Source organism: Salarias fasciatus, chromosome 7 (assembly GCF_902148845.1).
Source record: "Salarias fasciatus chromosome 7, fSalaFa1.1, whole genome shotgun sequence".
In the NCBI taxonomy this organism is placed as follows: domain Eukaryota; kingdom Metazoa; phylum Chordata; class Actinopteri; order Blenniiformes; family Blenniidae; genus Salarias; species Salarias fasciatus.
This window is the reverse complement of record NC_043751.1, coordinates 8,118,915-8,140,424: the sequence shown is the minus strand read 5'-3', so window position 1 is coordinate 8,140,424 and position 21,510 is coordinate 8,118,915. Positions and strand designations below refer to the sequence as shown.

At 47.4% G+C, this 21,510-nt stretch overlaps 1 protein-coding gene and 1 non-coding gene across 2 annotated transcripts in view; one reads left to right on the top strand and one right to left on the bottom strand.

The window, feature by feature from the left end:
• Window positions 1-19,175, top strand: part of lrp5 (low density lipoprotein receptor-related protein 5) — a 40,722-nt gene extending 21,547 nt beyond the window's left edge. Inside the window, 19 exon segments of the mRNA XM_030096153.1 lie at window positions 6,573-6,645; window positions 6,648-6,788; window positions 7,053-7,206; window positions 8,137-8,272; window positions 8,458-8,702; window positions 10,155-10,339; window positions 11,571-11,719; window positions 11,806-11,983; window positions 12,532-12,728; window positions 12,863-13,068; window positions 13,137-13,327; window positions 14,150-14,359; window positions 14,468-14,593; window positions 14,752-14,988; window positions 15,512-15,622; window positions 15,731-15,967; window positions 16,048-16,190; window positions 16,381-16,478; window positions 16,723-19,175. Coding sequence (XP_029952013.1) covers window positions 6,573-6,645; window positions 6,648-6,788; window positions 7,053-7,206; window positions 8,137-8,272; window positions 8,458-8,702; window positions 10,155-10,339; window positions 11,571-11,719; window positions 11,806-11,983; window positions 12,532-12,728; window positions 12,863-13,068; window positions 13,137-13,327; window positions 14,150-14,359; window positions 14,468-14,593; window positions 14,752-14,988; window positions 15,512-15,622; window positions 15,731-15,967; window positions 16,048-16,190; window positions 16,381-16,478; window positions 16,723-17,047 — 3,342 coding nt within the window. The 3' untranslated portion in view covers window positions 17,048-19,175.
• A 280-nt stretch (window positions 19,176-19,455) lies between these two features.
• On the bottom strand, window positions 19,456-19,527 carry trnap-ugg (transfer RNA proline (anticodon UGG)). The gene has a single exon. It is a non-coding gene; the product is annotated as a tRNA-Pro (tRNA).
• Between the last annotated feature and the right edge of the window lie 1,983 nt (window positions 19,528-21,510).

Genomic DNA, 21,510 nt, shown 5'->3' with positions numbered 1-21,510 from the left:
CTCTAAAACTATGGAGTCCAGGAGAATCTGGAGGAAAACGTTGTTGTTATTGTACAGTGTGGCGTAAGCACGGTCTTAACATGATGTGAACCGAACTACTGCTCTTCCAGGCCAGTGGAAAGAATCGGAATTGAGTATGACTGTCAGCTTTAATGCATTGAACTGCTTGTCTTTGAGGCTAATGCTGGTTTGCATTTTCGTGCAAATGTTGTGTTGTTTGTTTAAAAAAAGTTTTCACACTTTTCTTGGTGAGCCAGATTGCAGCGTCTTGCGGGCCGGTTTTGGCCCATGGGCTTTATATTTGATACCACTGGCTCAAAGGAAGCAGAAAACAATTCTTTAAATGTTAAAAAAAATTCTCGTGCAGTGTTGGTGTTTTTGGGGCGTTTCGTGCTGTCAGATGTGTAATTCTCATCAAAGTGTTGGTGTTGGTTCTTCTTTCTGGTTTCGGTGGAACTTTCCCCATTTTTGGGGGACATGACCTGGAAAAGACCGAGTCACAGATGCACTCAGTGTTTCTCAGAGATGTCAACTTTGGTTTTTTTATTTGGAACTAACCCTTGTAGACTCGCTTGTGTCACTGCAGCCGACTTGTGGACGTGTGAGTCCTTCTGGCTGAACTCGGAGCAGTTTGTCTAAATTAACATGCCGAACGGAGGAATTTCTGCTTGTTTTTTTTTTTGTTTTTTTTTTTAAACTTTTTTCACATCTTTTGATCCTTTCTTAAAAACGGCCACGTGAGCGTGAAGAGAACCAGAGAACCTTTCTGTTTGTTCTGTTCAGTGATGGGAGACAATCACTGATCTCATCCACACTTTGGCCAATTCGGTAAAACTGAAAATCTGAATATTTGACTGCTCTTGGTGCTGTAAACACCATGTTATGCTGTTGACATGTTAATGTGAGATTCCTTCAGTACTTTGAGATTTAGCTGTGATAACGATGGTGCTTTCCTCCAGAGTGTCCAGACTCCTGGTCCAGATTCTGCTGCACCTGGTAGTTCTAGCGTTGACAGTCACAGTAAGAACAAACTTCATCAATGCACACACCTCTGTGGTGGGAATCACATTTTTTCCTTTTTCCTCAACATAAAACCCCCAGAAATGGGCTCTCAACGAGTCTAAGGCTTGTGATCCGGACACCTGGTGCTGAGGACGTAAACACGCACAGCCAGACGGCTCGCGCTCCTTTCTGGGCGAGCGGGGAGCGAGGCGGAGGCACGGCGAGGGGTGGTGCTGCCGCCCTTCCCCCTCTCACCAAGACCTCTGGAGAGCCTTTGAAGCGAGCGCCGCCCGCCCTCCTTCACCCTGTCAGTGTCACACGCTGTGGCTTCTTTTCTTGGGGACATTGCTGCATTTACATGCCCCCTCCTTCCTCCCCCCCTCCTCCCCCCTCCCTCCCCAATCTGTTCTTTATTTCCACTATCGTAATTTCTCCCCTGCTCTTCAACTCTCTGCCCGTCTTTGAGGTGTGTTGTGTTTGGTCTGACTTGGGCTCTCTGTTTTCTTGTTGACGGCTGTGTGTTTTGTTCCGTCATAATTTGAAGCTCTACTTGCGCTCGGCCATTTTTCAGCGCGGCTGAGAAGCGAATATGGAAGACCACTACAAAACAGTGAATGCCTGAGCTTTCTGGCTGAATGCTTACCAATTGAAAAGCAGTGGCTGCTCGGTCTCTGCCTCCCTCCCTCCTCCTCCTCCTCCTCTTCCTCCTCCTCCTCCTCTGTCAGGGTGAAAGGACCCACCTCAAAGGGCTTCTTTTTTTTTTCTTTTCCACGTTTCAGCCTTGTTTTTATACCGTTGAAAAGGAATTGCTGCTGGGGGTGAAGACATTTTCATTGTGTGTGTGTGCGTGTTTGCGTGTATGTGTGTGTGTGTTACTGTTTTCTGGTTTGAATCTGTTTACACTTTATGGGCACTTTAAACATGTTTTAAGGTCAAGCTGAGGTTAGTAGTAGTAACAAAAATGTATGAAAGTCATTGGACAGTCAGCAAAAATATGTGAAAACCCATTTTGTGTGTGCGTGTGTGCAGACGTGAGATGAATAGGCTGAGTTTTGTTTCATTTTTACATGCATGAAGTCTGAAAACAAATCACAATTGTCAGATTTACACCTCGTCGACCCAGTAATGGCTCCATTACTGTGGTGTAATTAGAACCGTGGTCTCATTCTGGAGTGTTTTGTTCGTCTTTTCAATCAGTAATAGAACTGCAGTGAGCAATTACTCACATTTTATTTGGTCCCAATGGGATTGGGTTTGCTGTGAAAAGGCTTCACTGTGGCTTTAGTTCCTGTTTATGGAAAACTTATGAGGATCTGCTGAGAGTTCGGACATTTCTTGTACGTTATGCCTTGGGTTTCATACTGTGAGCCATTTGCAGTGTATGAGAAGAATAAATCCAGAGCTGAACCGAGGTCATGTTGCAGGTGAAAAATGCTCATTTTAAACAGGAGGAAACTTCCAGCACAACCAGCTTCCAAGGTGGCAAAGATTTGATTTGACCTTTTGACAAGAGAACAAATCTACATGTTGCAGAGTGATAGAAGGACAAGAACCGCAGGCCGGGAACGTTCTGCTCCGAGAGGAAAGACAAAGAGAAAGAGGATCAAATTGAGAGAGAGAGAAAAACGAAGGTACAGAAATAAAAACCGGCCATTCTCCATTGTCATGTTTTGTTTGTTTTAAGACTAAATAGCACAAATCGGGTCCAGGCCACATTTGTGTGTGGTCCTCAACTGGCTTCTTGTCCGATTTCTCTTAAAGTGACCTCAGTCTTTTTTCTTTATTTTGAAAAACAGAGGCGTCGTTTGCGCAGAGTTCACACGGCAATGTTCTGAAAGGTGTGTCTGTTTACACTGAAACAGAAGAAACACTTAAACCGACGTCGTTTTCATGTTGAGCCACTCGTGGGTGCTGTCCGTCCTTTTTGTAATAAAACCACTTTCACGTCGTTCAAAGAACGATATGCTGTGAAAATCAACGACGGCGGTACAGGGACGCTCAAAGGGATTGAGTCCCTGGAGGATCTGGACTGGAAGTCATGACACTCTTTCATTACTGTTTGTATCTACTGAGCATGTGTAGAAGAGCGTTTTCTTACAGCCACAGTGCGCGTGTGCAGCATTTAAGAAAAGTTGCGTTTTTCTCCGTTTCCACGGAGACAGAATCGGAGCATTTTGGAAAATCTCCACCTTGAAAGTTGTGTTTTTAGTGGCAAACTCCAAAAAAAACTCCAAAACGGAACAGAAGTTTTCCGTTTTAGCTTGAAAACATCGTCATGTAAACAGGCCCTGCAGTGCCCAAGTATGAAACACCACAGTTCTTTATCCATTATTCAGCAAACTCCAGTAAATCTGTGAGATTTTGTCAAGCAATTTTCAAGCTGAAGTTGTCCTATAGTGTTGAATATATTCCTTGAATCGCAAATGTAGAGAATTTAAACTCCCACAAACGAACACAGGAGACGAAGAAGAGGTTAGGAGCTAACAGAGCGTTGAGCTGAACTGCTGTCAAACATGAACCAGAATAACCGACGAGAATCTGTCTGTACTTATTGAAGAAACGTGACTTGTTTTCCTCTTTGATCGGGGTGTTTGTGAGCGCATCGGTTCAACCCCAGATTGAAATGTAGCCGTGTGAGGAGCCGGGCCTCCGGGAGGCTCTGCGCTGCCCCGGTGCTTTATCCCCTCTGAGGGCCGTGAAAGACGATTTGAGATGGTTTTTGTGAATCACAGAGCTTTTTTCAAAAAACACTGGCAATAGTGATAATGGAACAGGCTTCCAAAGACAGGCAAACACATGCATATCGGAGCCAGCTCGGTGACAGGCACAGCACAAACTAAGCTGTCTCCTCACCGGCTCGCTCCGCTGCGGGTGATTCAGTTCTCTATATTTGTTGGATGTATACAGTGCGGTGATAAATATTATATGAATCCTTCTTGTTCCCGGAATAAGCTCTTTCAGCTCTTCCAGTCCGTCAGTGCTGAATCCTGAAACTGGTCCTTCACATTATGCAAAGTGTGTGTCACAGATTTCAGATGTTTTTAGGTGAGCAGTATCAGTGTGTGTGTGTGTGAAGGAAACTGGACTAATTGATCATTTTCTGCTGCAGATCAGGTGAATATGGTCTAAAATGATTTTATCTCAGACTTTAATGTCTGAATCTCGTGGTGAACGTGAGCTAGGGGGTTGGTGTGGTGTTGACTCTGCAGGTTTTGGGGAGTGTTGCACGTGTTGCTCTCGTCTTGGAGGAATAATGGAATCACCTGTTAGTCAGAGTTTCCACAGGATCCGGCCAGCTCTCTGTCGTCCCTGTTTCATCCATCATACACTCTTTTTTTTTCTGGTCAAAATATGGTCAGGTACTTTTTTCTTCAATTCAGGTTGCTTGAGTTCTGCTCAGTTAGAATAACTTTCTGTTTTTTCTTGCTACGAGTGGATTTTCCCATCTGCCATGTTTTCATGGCCTTTTTCTGCAGTTCTCCATTTAAAATAACCCCATGCCGTCTTCACAAGCGAAATTAAAATAACACCGCTCAACGGTCTAATAACATGGCTACATAACATAACATACGTGTCTGTGATTCTGGAGTGCAGAGCTGAAAGTGTTGAAAATGAAGTCATGTTTGGAGACACAGTAGGAAGATCATTTACTTTTCTGCTGACTCAGCTCTGCACGCAGATAAAACCTTTTATTTATTTATTTTTATTTTTATTATGAGATTGGAAGTAGAAATCCAGTTAATCCATTTTTCACAACGTGATACAAACAATCGTTTCTTGAGGTTGACGTCTGCTGTTGTCTTCTTCATGCAATAAATGCTGGCTGTAATGCTCATCCATGTATTTAAAGTTTGCCTCACCTGTGAAAGACATTTATTTTCTTTGGTGGCGTTTTTGCTGTCCGCCAAGAAAATGTTGAACAAATATCCATCTCTTTCTCACTATTCTGATGCCTGAAGATGTCTTGTACTGTGCTGGGTAGGTTTTGATAGATCATTCCCAGAACGTGGTCATGATTTTCCGTTCTGTTCCCATGTACTGGTACTTTATTGATCATTTTTTCACTGTCTGGTTTTTTTATTGATACATTTTCACTCGTGATGATATTATTACACATTCATATCTCCCTCTTTTTGGTAGGTGTCAGTTGTGAAATGCTTAACGGTGGAAATATGCTTTGAGACCGTCACAGCTTGTAGCGGCGACTCGCAGAGAGGAAGTTACATTTTGCAGCCTGAACCTGAATTATCAGTCCTGTGTTCGGCTTCAGGATATCAATTTCCACACTCTGGTCAGTTTTAGGATGCACATTTCCTGAAAACTGCTCTGATTATGAAACTCTCGCTCTCATAAGCAAACATCCCCACGGTGTCTTCACTTCTCTGTTTGGTTGTGTTGAAAACGGATAGCAGTGTGTGTTTATGGATCTGGGTCAAGAATGCGTGTGTGTGTTCTGACCGCAGAGTATCTGCGAGTGTGTGTGGGAGAAGAACTGACAGCCGTCACCGTGGCGGTAAAGTGCCGCTGGAGCGGTGAGGACTCAGGACTCAGGAGTGGTTGTTAATGAGGGAGGCGCTGCTGGGATCAACTCAGGAGCCAAGTAAAGCATAGTTGAGGAGTGAAACACTGAGTTTCTACTCAGCAGGTATTTTCCATCATCTGCTTTTTCCCGTCCAGGCGTCCAGAACAGTCTGACTTGGTGTTGGTGTGAACATTTGGGCTCAGGTTGGCTGAAAAAGCCGGCGCCTTTTCTGGATTCGGTGTTTCAGCGTTTGGTTCCGTCGTTCATTCATCCTGTACGTGCCGCTGTGTTTATCAGGGGAGGTGTGTGTGTGAGCGTATGTGAACTGTCCTGGGACAGTCTGACTTCTTCCTGCGTGTCCAATCAGACCTTTGTTACTTTTCTGCTGGCTTTCTTTCTGTCTCTTTGTCTTTCACCCCCCCTTGTCCATCAAGAAATGAGACATTCTCACACCTAAAATGAAACAAGTTGGGGACAAAAAAAAAAAAAAGATCACTCTCCCAGTGCATAATTCTTGCTGAAAAAGCTTGAGAAGAGAAGAGAGAGTAAGAGAGGAGGAGAGAGGAGAGAAACTGATTTTCTTTGCCATCTTTTCACTGGGATGGCCATGTCTAATTGTGTCCCGGTGATAAATGAATAGGTTTTTTGTGGCGGGGTCAGGAACCTCCCTCGGATCAGAGGCCCATCAAAGTGAATGGTTTATTTTTTTTCTGTTTGCTCACCTCCTCACCCCCACCTCCTGAATGGATATTTAAATGAGCATTCACAACACAGATAGCTGGATCCACAGCTGCCCATCACAGCAACGGCACCACACTTTCTCATGTTTCTTCCTGTGAAAGAGAGCAAATCAAAGGCCATACATGCAGGAGTTCAATGGAAATCCAAAGAAATGTCAAGCCCTGGTCTTTTAGGAGCATTTTCAATCAGTGATTCAGTTAATTTTTTCTCTTTCTGACTTTCGCAGCTACGTTATGGTGTGATCTGATTCTTTCTCAGAAAAGTTGTGAAGTTTTCCTCTTCGTGTCGTCCTCTGCTGCTCTCTCAGGTCATCAATGTGGACGGCACGAACAGGCAGACCCTGCTGGAGGACAAGCTGCCTCACATCTTCGGCTTCACCCTGCTGGGGATTACATCTACTGGACGGACTGGCAGAGGCGCAGCATCGAGCGGGTCCACAAGAGCACCGCCGTGCGGGAGATCATCATCGACCAGCTGCCGGATCTGATGGGACTGAAGGCCACTAAAGTGACAGAGACGTATGGTGAGCACCGCCACTCCTCCTGTTTTCTCATGTTGAACTTGTCCTGTGTCCAGAGTGAAGCAGCGGTGGAGCTGGAATGATTATCTTCAGACATTTTATGACATGTGCTGACAGAAATAGCGCTGCGCCGGTCTAAATCAGTTTAAAATAAGAGAGAAAAGCTTCGACTCTGACAGGAATCGCACTTCAAATGGCTTGAAAATAGAAAACACGTTCCTGTCAGCGTCTCCAAACACTTCTGTCCCCTCTCGGTTTGTATCACAGGTACAAACGGCTGTGCGGTGGACAACGGCGGCTGCAGCCACCTGTGCTTCTGGCGCCAGCAGGCGGTCAGCTGTTCCTGTCCCATGGGGATGGAGCTCCTGTCGGACCTGCAGACCTGCGTGGTGCCCGAAGCCTTCCTGCTCTTCACCAACAGGTACGCCGTCAGTAAAACCCACGGCGACGCTTCCAAGCCTCCTCAAAGGCAGACAAATACATCAATCCGTAACACGCAGATAGTAAATTCAGTTTTTATAGAAGTCACGTAACGTGCCGTCTGGGAATAAACCGATACCAGTGTTGGGTATCAGGTTCGATATTGCAACTGCTCAGTGTATCCAGGAGGATCTGGGGATATGAAGGGGCCTGGCTGTTCAGAGCGTTATGGGTTAGAAGAGGACAGCTCTCAAAGTCACGTCAGAAAGCGGATCTGTACCTCTGGCTTTGTCTCCGCGGTCAAAGCAGTCCAGTTGATTTGTGTTTTGCAGATGTTTCTTCTTGATGGATTTTTCAGCCCTTGCCTGTTGGGATATGAAGATATTAAAAACAGAGAACAACAACCATTAGCTATGTTGTGATATTGTTGACTTGTGCAATTTCACTTTGTGATAAAAAATTTCCCATCGCCAGCTTTAATCCGGCTTCTTTGTTTAACGATCGCACCTGCAGCTCTCGCTGGCAGTGCTTCATTTTGTTGACTTTGCTCTTTCTCACAGTTTCTCTTGATGTTTGTGCTTCTGACATCTGGTGAATCTCCACAAATCATAACCCAGTGTTGGAATAATGAGTTGAAATGTGGAGAACTTGAACGTGCAGTGCACTAGATACTCGATTTATAGCAGTCCAGTCACCAGTTCACGTTACATGACAATATATCATTCAGCTCTAATTTAATCTAATCAGTTGTAGACAAACCTTGAACTTTGGTTTCTTGGCTCCAGTTTTTGCCCGTTTTTGGAGAGCTGGACTTTGTTTGAGGCTGCTGTAGCTCAGACTCATGTTCCTTGCCAAAGTGGTCAGAACCTGTGTGAGCTGGAGAGAGCAAAGTAACGGCTTATGATTCTGAAACGTTCTCTTATCTCTTCAGGGACAACATCAGGAGCATTTCTTTGGGCACCAACAGCAACGACGTGGCCATCCCTCTGACAGGAGTCAGGGAAGCTTCAGCTCTTGATTTTGATGTCAGCGAAAGAAGAATTTATTGGACGGACATACTGGCCAAGGTGAGGGAGTCCAGACAAACTGAGGCCGCATTTACAAGACAGCGTTTTCAAGTGACAGTGCGAAACCTGCATTTTGGAAATGAGTAGCGCTCGAAGCCACTGATCACAACTCTCAGCACCCACTAGTGGTTCAACACATCTTTCTCTGAATGTGTGCTTTACTTTTTCTTCCATCTCTCTGTCAGACGATCAGCAGAGCGTACATGAACGGCAGCTCCGTCGAACACGTGATCGAGTTTGGACTGGACTACCCGGAGGGCGTAGCGGTGGACTGGATGGGTCGCAACATCTACTGGGCCGACACCGGCACCAACCGCATCGAGGTGGCCCGACTGGACGGCCAGTACAGGCAGGTTCTGGTCTACAAGGACCTGGACAACCCGCGCTCTCTGGACAACCCACACTCTCTGGCACTGGATCCAGCCAACGGGTGAGACCGAGACCTCAAAATCGAGACCTTGGTACCAGCTTTCAGCCCTTTTGTGTGTGTATGTGGTAATCAATGTTCATTTGTTGCTGGCTGCAGACGAGACCCTCATGGATGCTAGCGTGCTCACGGTGCCGAATGCGGGAGTTGTAGCGTAGATCTGAGGCTGGTCACTCCTCAGCCTTGAGAAAAATCAATCTTGTTCTTAACCAGGAGCTTCCAGATTAGAAGTATTCCCATAGCAGCGAGCACAATCTGCTTCATATTTTGAAAAGTGATACTTTCAAGCGCTTGCTCGTCTCATTTACGTTGTTGACATGCTAGCTGCTGACGTCATTATGCTCTAGTGCATGCAATGCTGCATTCACGTCCAGCATGGAAAATCGGCAAGTCTTCCACTCCCTCGCAGTCACAAGGATGTGTTCAGGCACCAAAACATGGTATCGTTTGATTTTACGCGAATCGGTACTCGATAGTACCAACTGAATTCACTCGGTACCTATAAAAGTACCGAATTCGGGACCCATCCCGAAAATTTCACTCATTTTTTTTTTTTATAAATTTCTTCAGAGAAGCAAACACAACACAGCACTGAGATGTGAGCTGAGATATCCGCGATGCGGCGTTAATAGCGCGGTTACTCTGGTACTATTTTGCCAGTCTAGTCCACTGTAGGTGAATCTGGGCTGCATGGTTCCACTGAACAAAATGAGTTTAATTCGCCCCGTATCGAGCGGGCAGTGCAGAGATGAAACAGCTCGGAGAGTCAAAGCAGCGACTGCTTGAAGATTTTTTAAAACAAAAGAAAGAAACCTGTGGAAGGAGGCTTGAACGGGAGCTAGCTGCTCCTTCTTGCGAGCTTTGAAACCAACCTGAAACTGGCTGACTCTAAAATGAAGTTTGTTGCAGTAATCCAGGTGAGGCGTGATGAAGACGTGGATTACTTTTTCAAACAACAACTTTGTGAGGTAAAGCTGGAAGTGATTCATGATCCCAGCCCTGTTTTTCTGGAGGACAGGTTATTTTTACGCCGATGACTTCACCCCGTTCGAACTGGCGAGGGCTCAGAAATGTCATTGTGTTGGTATGTAGGTGCATCAGCCCGCTTCGGGCCTCTTCTCCCCATTTGTAACCTCCAGCTGGGATTCTGCCATCAGACCTGGTTGTTAACAAGGCCGGCATTATCGCCGAGCGTGCGCGCCCACATCGTCCTGACGGCACCTCGTGGGTGTTTCAGCGCCGGGCGCCAGCTTGCAAATCTGTCACTCTGTTTGTAAAAGTCTTCATGATGTCAGGCGGCGCTGCCTGGAGGCTTCTGAGATCATCTGATCGTCTTATAAACCTGCTCCGACACGGAGAAAGACAATAAAGACACACTTGTGTTCTCTCATTGAGCTTTTTTTTAAGTCACATAGTGGAAACAGACAGGTAACCCGTGAAACTCCGTCTCTGCAGCTACATGTACTGGACGGAGTGGGGGGGCCGGCCTCGGATCGCCAGAGCCTACATGGACGGCAGCGTCATCATCAGCCTGGTGGACAAAGTGGGACGCGCCAACGGGCTCACCATCGACTACGTGGACCACCGGCTGTACTGGACCGACCTGGACACCTGCATGATCGAGAGCACCAACATGCAAGGTTTGAGGCCGACGTTATCTTTAGACGGACGAATGGAGGCTCGTGGCAGGAGATACCGAAATACACTGATAAAAAGAGGAAAAAGAAGGGAAAAATGAGGAAAAGGGAAGCAAATTAGAGAAAAAAAGTAAAACACTTATCCAACGGGAGGAAACATATATAAATATAAATCATAGAAATATTGGAATTAAATTTTTCTTTTAGTGTATGTCAAAGTCGTGTCTCTGCATATTCAGTTAGGAACAAGTTCAAAGCACTTACATGATCGACCATTGATCGTTGGACCTTTGGTTTTTGAATCTATTGATCCACTGGATTTCTACATGCTGAAGCGATCCGATCAGGAGTCTGATCTCTGAGTTTTCGGTTTCAGAAAAGCTGATTTGAATTAGTTAGATCAACTCTGAATAGTTTCAGCTGGAGTTAAGCGCAAGAGACACAACTTTAAAAAGACAGCATTAATGGAGCGCCGTTTCAACGAGTCGCCGTGGCAACGGGGAAGCGGATGGAGGGGTTTTCATTTGAATGTGTTTTTATAAAGTGGTGTAACACGCTGCTGCTGCAAAAAAGAGGGAGAACGTGGCTGATCGGGTCAATGCATCGGTTTAAATGTAGTCCTTTAAAATCACCGTAATGTTAGAGGAGGAAACGGCTTGAACTGTAGGCTATTATTTTAATTTATTTAACTTTGGTGCAGTCGGACGAGGAGAAGCACACTGGCAGCAACTTAAAACATTGTTAAACGTCTTCTCATCTGTAGATAGATATTTATATTGCATCTCTGACATTGTATAAAACATTATTTGGAAAAAAAAGGGCCGATCAGGTTGTTTATAGACAGACGATGATGTGAAACTGTATCGCTAAAAGACAGAATAATCTTAAAATGCTGTGGCCTGATAGCCTTGTCCTGATCAATATTCGACTGTTAAGCTCTTGTTAGTTCACCAGCCACATGCAGCCTAATTTCATCCTGAGTGGGCCAGAAAGGTAAAGTAGAGCCAAAATAACCTTTAAATTTCAACTTTCTTTGTTGTGGCACAAAGTAGACTTGATGAAAAAGTCTATATTTTCACGAAACCACACAATTGCTACGGAAAATGACTCAAAATAACGTCAATTATAATGAAACCTTTTGGCACAAATGTTCAAGAGCTTCTATTTGTAAAAAACTTTTCTATCTATAGCATAAAACCTCAATGCTAATTTATTGTCGTCTGGTGTCCCGCAGGCCTCCAGAGGGAGATCATCGTGGACGACCTGCCGCACCCGTTCGGGTTGACTCAGTATCGTGACTTTATTTACTGGACCGACTTCAACCTGCGCAGCATCCAGAGAGCCGACAAACGCAGCGGACTCAACCGCACCGTGGTGCTGCAGGTAGGGAAGCCGTTGACCAGGGGGGCGGGGCTTCGGGCCATCCGGGTCGGCGTGCCTCAGCGTGTCCCCCGTCACTGTGTCCCCAGGGCCAGCTGGAGCTCATGCTGGACATCCTGGTGTTCCACTCGTCGCGGCAGGACGGCTCCAACGAGTGCTCGCACAACAACGGCAACTGCGCCCACCTGTGCCTGGCCATGCCTGCCGGAGCGCAGTGCCGCTGCGCCTCGCACTACACCCTCAACGCCGACGGCAAGAACTGCAGCTGTGAGTCCAAAACGTCTGACGGGCAGGGGGAGGCGTCAGCCACCTGGACTGTGATGTTTGGAGAAATGTCTTTGACCAACGTTCACCCACAAGATGAAATTTTCAATGACAATAACTGCAGTGCATGTATTTGACCACCAGGGGCGCACTTTACCCTGGGTACCTTGTGGTTCACCAACTGCACAGATGGAGGAATGTGTCTTCATTATAATTACTCTGGTCGTAGTATAAACTAGCCTGGTGTAATTTCCAGTTCCAGCTCCAGGTGGAAAAATGTTTTCTGCCTTTCAAGATGTGAACAGTTTAATAAAAATCCGCTGTGATCTGTGAGTTTAAAGCACGCAGTGAACCGAGGCAGAATACTGTTGAAATTGCGGTTTCTTTTTTCAACTTTTAGTTTTGTTAGGGTGTTTGTGAAAGGATTGTTTGTTCTATGTGAACTCCTTAATTTTATATATTCAATCCAGCTTTATTTATACAGCGCCAGGTACAACAGTCCTAACCTAACCTGTGTGTGTGTGTGTGTGTGTGTGTGTGTGTGTGTGCAGCTCCCTCCAGCTTCCTGCTCTTCAGCCAGAAGGCCAGCATCAGCAGGATGGTTTTGGGGGAGCAGAGTCCGGACATCATCCTGCCCATCCACGTCTTGAGGAACGTCCGCGGCGTCAACTACGACCCGCTGGACCGCCTGGTCTACTGGCTGGACGGCCGGCAGAACATCCGGCGAGCCAGAGACGACGGCTCCATGGTGAGAGTCTCGCCTGAGCTACAGCCGTGTCTGAAGCGCCCCAGACTGTCCGTTGTTTTGGACATGCCTCTGATGCTGACGCAGGAAGTGAGGCTGTCTGTGACCTTTGACTCTGTTGTGTGTTTTTCTGGAAGGCGTCCATGATCGTGAGCAGCACGGCGCAGCCGGCAGACAACCAGGTCCACGACCTGAGCCTGGACCCCTACAGCCGCCACATCTACTGGACCTGCGAGACCACCAACACCATCAACGTGCAGCGGATGGACGGGCACACGGTGGGCGTGGTCGTCAAGGACGACACGGACAAGCCGCGGGCCATCGTGGTCAACGCCGAGAAAGGGTGAGGCTCCCGGCGGCGCCGCGCCAGAAGGCCTCGGAGCCCTCATTGACCGCCGTGCGTCCGTGCAGGTACATGTACTTCACCACGGTGCAGGAGCGCTCGGCCAAGATCGAAGGAGCCAGCCTGGACGGGACGGAGCGGGAGTCTCTGTTCACCACCGGCCTGATCCGGCCCGTGGCGCTCGCTCTGGACAACAAGCAGGGCAAGCTCTTCTGGGTGGACGCCGACCTGAAACACATCGAGAGCAGCGACTTGACAGGTGAGTCAGAATCCAAAACACTGTTTTACTGTAACACACTGAAGCAGACGCAGTTTAATTTTTTATTTTTGCTCACTTTGATGAAATAAATCCAAAAATGGTGTCGTTCAGAGTGTTCTTTTATTCCTGGGAGTCGTGGAGCTAAAAACTCACTGACAAGCAGGTATTAGTGAATTCAGACTCTCTTGGCTTATTAATAGCCCCGTGCAGCCACTTTGAACATTTGACCAAAAACAGGCATGTACTGAAAGATATTAAATCTCACAGATTGAAATTATTTATGGGGCCGAGGCTGGAGAACATAGATGGAGCCTGATTCTGCAGCAGTGTTTTACTGTCTCCACATCGACCACCAGGAGAAGAGCCCTGCTGCTGAGTTTGGCTCAAAATGGAAAAAGCACAAAGTACATTTTGATCACCTGACATAATGTGCACAGAAGATACAGACTGCATGAAGTTTTCAGCCAGGATTAGTGTCACTTCAGGTCATTTCACTGTTTTTTTCCTCACTCTGCACAGAGGCAGCATTTGTCTTTCAGACTTGTTGCTCGACTGAATGACAAAAATTCCCTCAAGTTAAGTCAATTTTGCTCCACGAGCCGGAGAACGTCACACAGTTCAGCCGGCAGAGTCATTAAAACTCAGAGGCTTTCTTCTTCCTGCGTCTGAAAACATATCGTGGCAACACTAACGACACACAGCGTGAACAGTAAAATCTGTGACCGGAAAAAGCTCTGATAGAAGGAACACAAACCAGGAACTGACTCCAGATGAAGAACCTTCAACGTCGTGTTGTTTTCTCTTTTCTTCGTGTGATTCCAGGAGCCAATCGCATCGTCCTGCAGGACTCCAACATCCTGCAGCCCATGGGCCTGACCATCCTGGGAGACCATCTGTACTGGATCGACCGGCAGCAGCAGATGATCGAGCGGGTGGACAAACTGACCGGGGACGGACGCACGCGCATCCAGGGCCGCATCACCTACCTGACCTCCATCCACGCCGTGGAAGAGATGGACCCCAAGGAGTTTGGTACTCACGTCTCACACACACACACACACACACACGTCATCTATCATGTATCGTCTGGCCTGTTACTGTTTGTGTGCGTCTGTAGTGACGAAGGCTTCTCCTCCGCAGCGTCTCACCCCTGTTCCCGGGACAATGGCGGCTGTTCCCACATCTGCATCTCTAAAGGCGACGGCACGCCTCGCTGCTCGTGCCCCATGCACCTGGTGCTGCTGCAGGACTTGCTGCACTGTGGAGGTGAGCAGCAAACGCCGGGCCGAACGCCGGGGACTCCACAACGCTGCAGGAGTTCCCAGAGAGAGCGACCGACCCCCAAAACTCTCTCTCTCTCTCTCTCTCTCTCTCTCTCTCTCTCTCTCTCTCTCTCTCTCTCTCTCTCTCTCTCTCTGTCTCAGAGCCGCCCACCTGCTCCACCGAGCAGTTCACCTGCTCCACGGGGGAGATCGACTGCATCCCCATGGCGTGGCGCTGCGACGGCTTCCCCGAATGCGACGACAGCAGCGACGAGGACAACTGCCCCGTCTGCTCCACCTCGCAGTTCCAGTGCGACAAGGGAGGCTGCATCGACGGCCAGCTGCGCTGCAACGGGGAGCCCGACTGCGCTGACCACTCAGACGAGCAGTACTGCGACGGTAGGGCCACACACACACACACACACACACACACACACACACACACACACACACACACACACACACACACTGGCAAAACGCCGAAGGTTATTACATTATGGTTTTTACTGTGGGAAGAGGAAAATCATTCAACAACATTTTAATCCAATTTAAACATTTTAGAAGTAATACTTTCAATTTAAACCACACTTTTCATGAAATTAGAAGCACTTTCAAGACATTCTTCTCTTTCCTGTTACATTATGGCTTCTGAAGTGAGGATAAAATGTTTTGGCCCTCAAAATGATCAGATTTATAGACGTACTCATAGTTGTAAAATCATGGATACGGCCTGGTGATACAGCCTTTTTTGAGAATGATAAAAGTAAGATGGACTGAAAATTGCTTTCTGTTAAAATATCACAAGGAAGCTTCATTTATTAACATTTAATGACAAGTAATAAGTACTTTTATTGGTGGTATAGGTAATTGAAGGTCAGTACTCCAGTGGTGTCCTGGTTTGAGTGATCTCTGTGTCCTGCAGGCATCTGCCCCCCGAACCATTTCCGCTGTGCCGACAACCAGTGCATCACCAAGAAACAGCAGTGTGACAATTACTCCGACTGTCCGGACGGATCGGACGAACTGGCCTGCGGTAAAAACAGAGACAAAGCAGCCGGCGAGCATAAGCCATGTGTTTTCTCCAGAACTGGGCCTTCGGCGTCTCGTCGTCCTCACGCTGCTGTGTGTTTTCCTCTGGTAGAAGTGTCTCCGCCCTCCGGCGGCCTCCCGAGCCCCGGCTCCGGCACCGTCGCCCCCGTCATCGCCATCATCCTGCTGGTGTTTGTGATCGGGGGAGCGTACTTCGTGTGCCAGCGCGTGGTGTGTCGGCGCTACAAGGGCCCCAGCGGCACGTTCCCTCACGAGTACATCAGCGGGCCGCCGCACGTGCCCCTCAACTTCATCGCCCCCAGCGGCTCGCAGCACGGCACCTTCCAGGGTACGAGCCCGTCTGCAGGGCTAGGCAGAGTGTGACCGTACGAGCCAGACATGAGCGTGTGTGTGTGTGTGTGTGTGCAGGTATTTCCTGTGGGAAGTCCATGATGAGCTCAGTCAGCCTGATGGGAAGCAGCAGCAGCGGAGCGCCGCTGTACGACAGGAACCACGTGACCGGAGCCTCGTCCAGCAGCTCGTCCTCAACCAAGGGGGTGTTCTACCCACAGGTACACACACACACAAAGACACACACACACTGAAGCACGCGTACATGCATGTATATACACATTGATGCACACAAACATGCACATGCACGTGTATCGTATACTCACAGATGTTTATCTGTTCTATTGGGAATTTAAAGAAATGGATGAGAGTTTTGTGAGTGTGCTGATGCTGTTCTGTGTCTGTCGCCAGATCCTGAACCCCCCTCCGTCCCCGGCCACCGACCGCTCCCTCTACAACGCAGAGATCTTCTACTCCTCCAACAGTCCCTCCACCACCAGATCCTACCGGTACTCTCCTCCGCCTCCGTCACCTCCGATCTGTGCGCTCTCAAGTTCAGCTCCATTTCAAGTTAGAGAATATTTAGAAAATTGAAGTGAAAAAAATAAATTCTGACTGATTCTTTTAAAAATATATATCAAAGAGTGAATATTAGCATGAATCCAACATGTTCTGGTTTTTATCGGTGAGCTTGTGTTCAGTCTTCAGACTGAAGATCAAGGTGTTGATCACCCTGCGTCTCCCCTCCTCCAGGCCCTACCACCCGGTCCGCGGCGCCGCCCCGCCCACCACGCCCTGCAGCACCGACGTGTGCGACAGCGACTACACCCCGCACCACCCGCCCTCGGGCCTGCCGTCCTCGGCGGGCCGCTGGAAGGCGGCGGGCCACGGCGGCCACGGCAAACAGAACAAGTACTACATGGACCTGAACTCGGACTCGGACCCGTACCCGCCGCCGCCGACGCCCCGCTCCCAGTACATGTCTGCCGAGGAGAGCTGCCCGCCGTCCCCCTCCACCGAGCGCTCCTACTTCCACCTGTGCCCGCCTCCGCCCTCCCCCTGCACCGACTCGTCGTGACCCCCCACCCCCCTCCAGGAAGAAAGGGATGAAGTCCGCTTCGTGTAGAACCCCGCCGGACGCCCGGACGGCCCACTCGTGCTGCTTAAAACCGGCCGGCTCGGCTCCAGTGCCTTGCTCAAGGTCCCCACGTCTCACCTCGGTCATTTCATCATTCCAGCCGTCAGGAGGCCCGGCATCTGACCGCCGCCCCAGGGTGCCCGGTTTTGAACCGTCGCTCCTCCGTGTGAAGGAAACGCTCTCCGCCGCCGTCCGGACTCCTCAGAGCGAGCGGGAGGCGCCGCTCGCCCTCCTCCTCCGTCACAGCGGGATTTAAAGAAACCAGTGGAATTTTTAACCTTGTCTTTTGTTGTTTTTGACGTTCGCCCGCGGCGGCCGATCCACCACCTCACCAACAGGACGGCTGCGCGAGCTGAAGACTGGACCGCAGAGTCCGGGAGTGCAGATGAATGTCAGGAGAGAAATGATTTCAGTGACTGAATGAATGTGAATCATAATGAATGAACCGGATGCATGGATAGAAAAGCCCCCCCTCCTCCCCCGAGTCGTCCCTGTTGATCCTCCTCACGTCCACAAACCAAATGAATCCGCACATTGAAAGCTGTTGTACAGATGTGTAATGAAGTCAGTGAGAATGCTTTGTTTTTTTTTTGTTTTTTTTGTGGTGAACCGTCTGTATCACATTTTACCTTTATTTTCTTCCAGTTTACCAAAAGTATGTTTGCTGCTATTGTGTACATACTATATTACTATATCACCACACAGAAAGGCCAAAATGACCACTCTCGTACTGACTGTAGATGATGAAGCTATTTTACAGCTAATAACTGATTATTCTTCTAGCGTTCTTTCTTCTTTTTGTGTGTAGATGAGTCGTTTCGTTGTGCGTCAGCTGCCATGTCTGGTTTGAAGGAGTCGTGAAAGTCTTCACCGCTTCCAGAGTCAGCCGCACGTCTCAATGCGTCTTTGTTTTTTCTTCTTCTTCTTCGTCTTTTCTCCCCCCACCCCCCGTCCCGTCTGTTGTCTGTTTCTGAAGTCTCGATGAACTCAGCGACCGTCCCAGCACAGAGAGGCCTTGACGCAGGGCCGTTCTTCAGCGCTGCTGCGACCGCACTTTGAAAACACGCCCACTTCCACTATCTGAAGCCCGCCGCTTCCCCACCTGAACCACTACCCCGATGGAAGAACCACGCCTTAGATCAGGGGTGTCCGACAAGCGGCTCCGGTCCGACCCATTCTGTCACCATTAATATGGAAGATCCAGAGCCGTATAGTGCGAGAGTTGCGGCAATGACCAATCGGTTCCTCCATTTTTTTGTCCAGCAGTCGTCTCTGTATTGTTTATCTTCGTGTTGAGACATCAGTGCCGTCCACATGTCGCTGGATGTTGCCTCAGTTCGACATTTTGATGGCACTGATGGAATAAACAATACAGAGGGAAAAATGGCGGTCATTGTGTCAACCCTCTCACTATACGGCTCTGAAAAAGTTCTGTTTATTTTTTCATCACATTAGATGTAAACTTTCTCGTGATGTATTTGCACTGAAAGGAAAACAGAAAAAGGAAAGTCTCATCAAAAGCCTTTGAGATCAAATTCAGCTGCCGGTGGCCCCTCGTTCGACACCCCTGCTAGACCCTGCCCGAACCTTTCCTCTATAGATACATTAGTTCTATTTCTAATTGCTGATCAACAGGCTTTTTCAAGCTCTTTACAACTAAAGGAATAAGCACTTTGCCTTTCGAAAGACCAACTTAATGCCCCGTTTTAGTTGGATAAAGATAAATGAGGTACATCAGTAGCACTAAGTCAACATTTTCACTCGGCTTCTCCATACAGTATCGATCTGGCAACGTTCAGACAGGTCAGAGGTCACGGGGGGCCACTTCAGGCTCCCGTACCTCTGGAGATGAGCGGCGAGATTCAGCCGAGGTAGCTGCAGCAGCATCCGTACAGTGAGCAGTACGACCAGCGAAGCCCTGCCTACAAACCACTGTGTCAGTAAAACCCTGTAATTGTGGTCTCAGCTAAGAATGCTTTGTGTAATTTACACTTGTGACATTTTTTGTATCAAAAGCATTTTTATATAATAAAGGTTTTATTTTAAGGAATGTCGGGTCGATTTCGAGTTGATCAATAAGCTGCTGTGAGAGCGAACGGCGCTGATTAGGAAGCAACAAGCAAGAAACAGGGAGCTGTGCAGGATAACAATAAAGATCGCCGTCAGTTTCTCTCCTCTATCTCCGGTGACCACAACAGCAGAAAGACTGAATCTGGTTCTACAGGGGTAAAAAATAAATATATAAAAAAAATTGATTTATATTCTAATGTATGCCTGGAAATAATAAATTTAAAATAAAAAAACAGAAAGCAGAAGAAAAAACAAATACAGATGTGGAGAAAAGCAGTGGGCTCGTCCGGGATTTGAACCCGGGACCTCTCGCACCCAAAGCGAGAATCATACCCCTAGACCAACGAGCCGCTGTGGAAGTTCGGTCCGAGATTTATCTACAAATTATACGATACGAGCGCTGTTTTCATATCTGTCTTGAGTCTGTTGCTGACATAATTCATGGTTTGATCGTCTTCCAAAGACGACAGGTCCGTCTGGTCCGGTTCTCTGGCCCGGTCCTCTGGCCTGGTCCTCTGGTCCGGTTCTGCTCTGCGGCCTGTAAAGTCCTACACGGTGTGATGCTGACATCTGCTGGTCAGCTGTTGAAACTGCATGCTGGACTTGAAAGGCTCATTCCTGCTTCACTGTAATACCAGACAGAGAACATGATCAGTCCCTCAACATTTACACATAACATTTATCTAATAAATACAAACAGGCCAGAAGCAGCATGAAAAATGAAAAAAAATGACTGGCATTCATGAAAAAAAAGCATGGGGAAATAGTAAGTGAACTTCACTTATAAACTGCTTTTACACTGATAAAAATCATGCTGAACCTCGAATTTGTATTAATCTCATGGAAAATGGATGAATTGAAAACATTCGATTAAATCAAATGAATTCAACACGTTTCTCAGTTCCTGAAAAATGAATCACAAGCAGGAGGCCCACAGACAAGTTTCATTTGAATGATCTAGGATTGAACTGTATACAACATGCATGGCTGTGCAGAATATGCAACCAACAATTCACATATCATCAAGCTTCAAATGTTTGGTTTCATCCCGGTGCTGAACATCTTGATCAGGGGTGTCAAACTCTTCCGTTCAGGGACCACAGGAAGCTGTTTTATGCTGAGAAGGCTGAACAAGTGAAATCAGACTGTATTAACTTTTAAATTTAAGGTCAAAAGATTTTCTTCGCCTTGCCACAGAGTATACATGATGAAAATGTTCATATTTTAACAAAAGCCAAGCAATGACTATCAAAAATTACTACAATCTCAACATATAGTCAATTTTTATGGTCCTAAATACAATGAAATGTAAAAACAAAAAAAAAAAGAAAGAAAGAAATTCTATAACTGTTGCATTATGCATGTTTTTACAGCTTGGCTTTGAGGCTAATGCTTGTTTTCTCTCTTTCATGACAGCATCATATCTCAGCTCAGGTCTCAGTGTTGTGCTGTGTCCATTATTATAAAGAAATTTGACTAAAAAATTAAAAATAAACATCTTTGAAATTTTACCAACATCCTTTGTGGTTTGTTGGGCCGGATTGGAGCCTCTTGAAGACCAGTTTTGAGCCACAGGCCTTATATTCGACACCCTTCTTTTGCTGTGAGTAAAGTCAGGAAATGAAGTAAATCCAAACTCTGAGCAGGACTCATTCCCCCGTATGAGGACAACCAGTCGATTATAAAATGCGAGGTAAACACAGATGTGTGATCGGGGTGTGTGTGGCGTTCCCAGCAGTGATCGGAGGAATGGAGAGTGTGAAGTGTGAGAGCCGTCCAGCTGGCGGACAGGTGCTGTGGGATGAACTCAGACCTGGAGAGGTGGAGACAACTTTTCTCCCCTTTCTCTGCCTTTCTTCCCTCTGTGTGCTCGCCGCTCTGTAATTACGCCAGCTGCCCCGCTTCTCCCTTTTCTCTGCGGCTCGGCCTCCCCGGCTCCCGGCCCGATCTCCCTCTCCTCTGACATTCTTTGAATGCTCCCTCTCCTCCCTCCACGGCGTTTCCTCCCGCTCTGAAAGTGCCGCACCTGCAAGGTGACGGCGCCTCTGGGCCTCCACGTGCGCCACGTGCACTGTTAAACAAGTTCATTAAACTTTTTTCAGCTTTGTTCCTTTAAGATCCCGTACAAAGAAACACATTTCTGATCGATTAGTTAATCTATTTACACCATATCTTCAAGTAAACATTAAAACTTTCATTGTGTTTCCATGACAACAGTGCTCAGAACCACTGAAGACACAACTTTGTGAAAACAATACTTTTTCTTGGAGGTACAGAGGTTTTCCTGTCTAGAGAAAGACACTTGAGTGATCAGAGATTTGTAAATCCGAGTT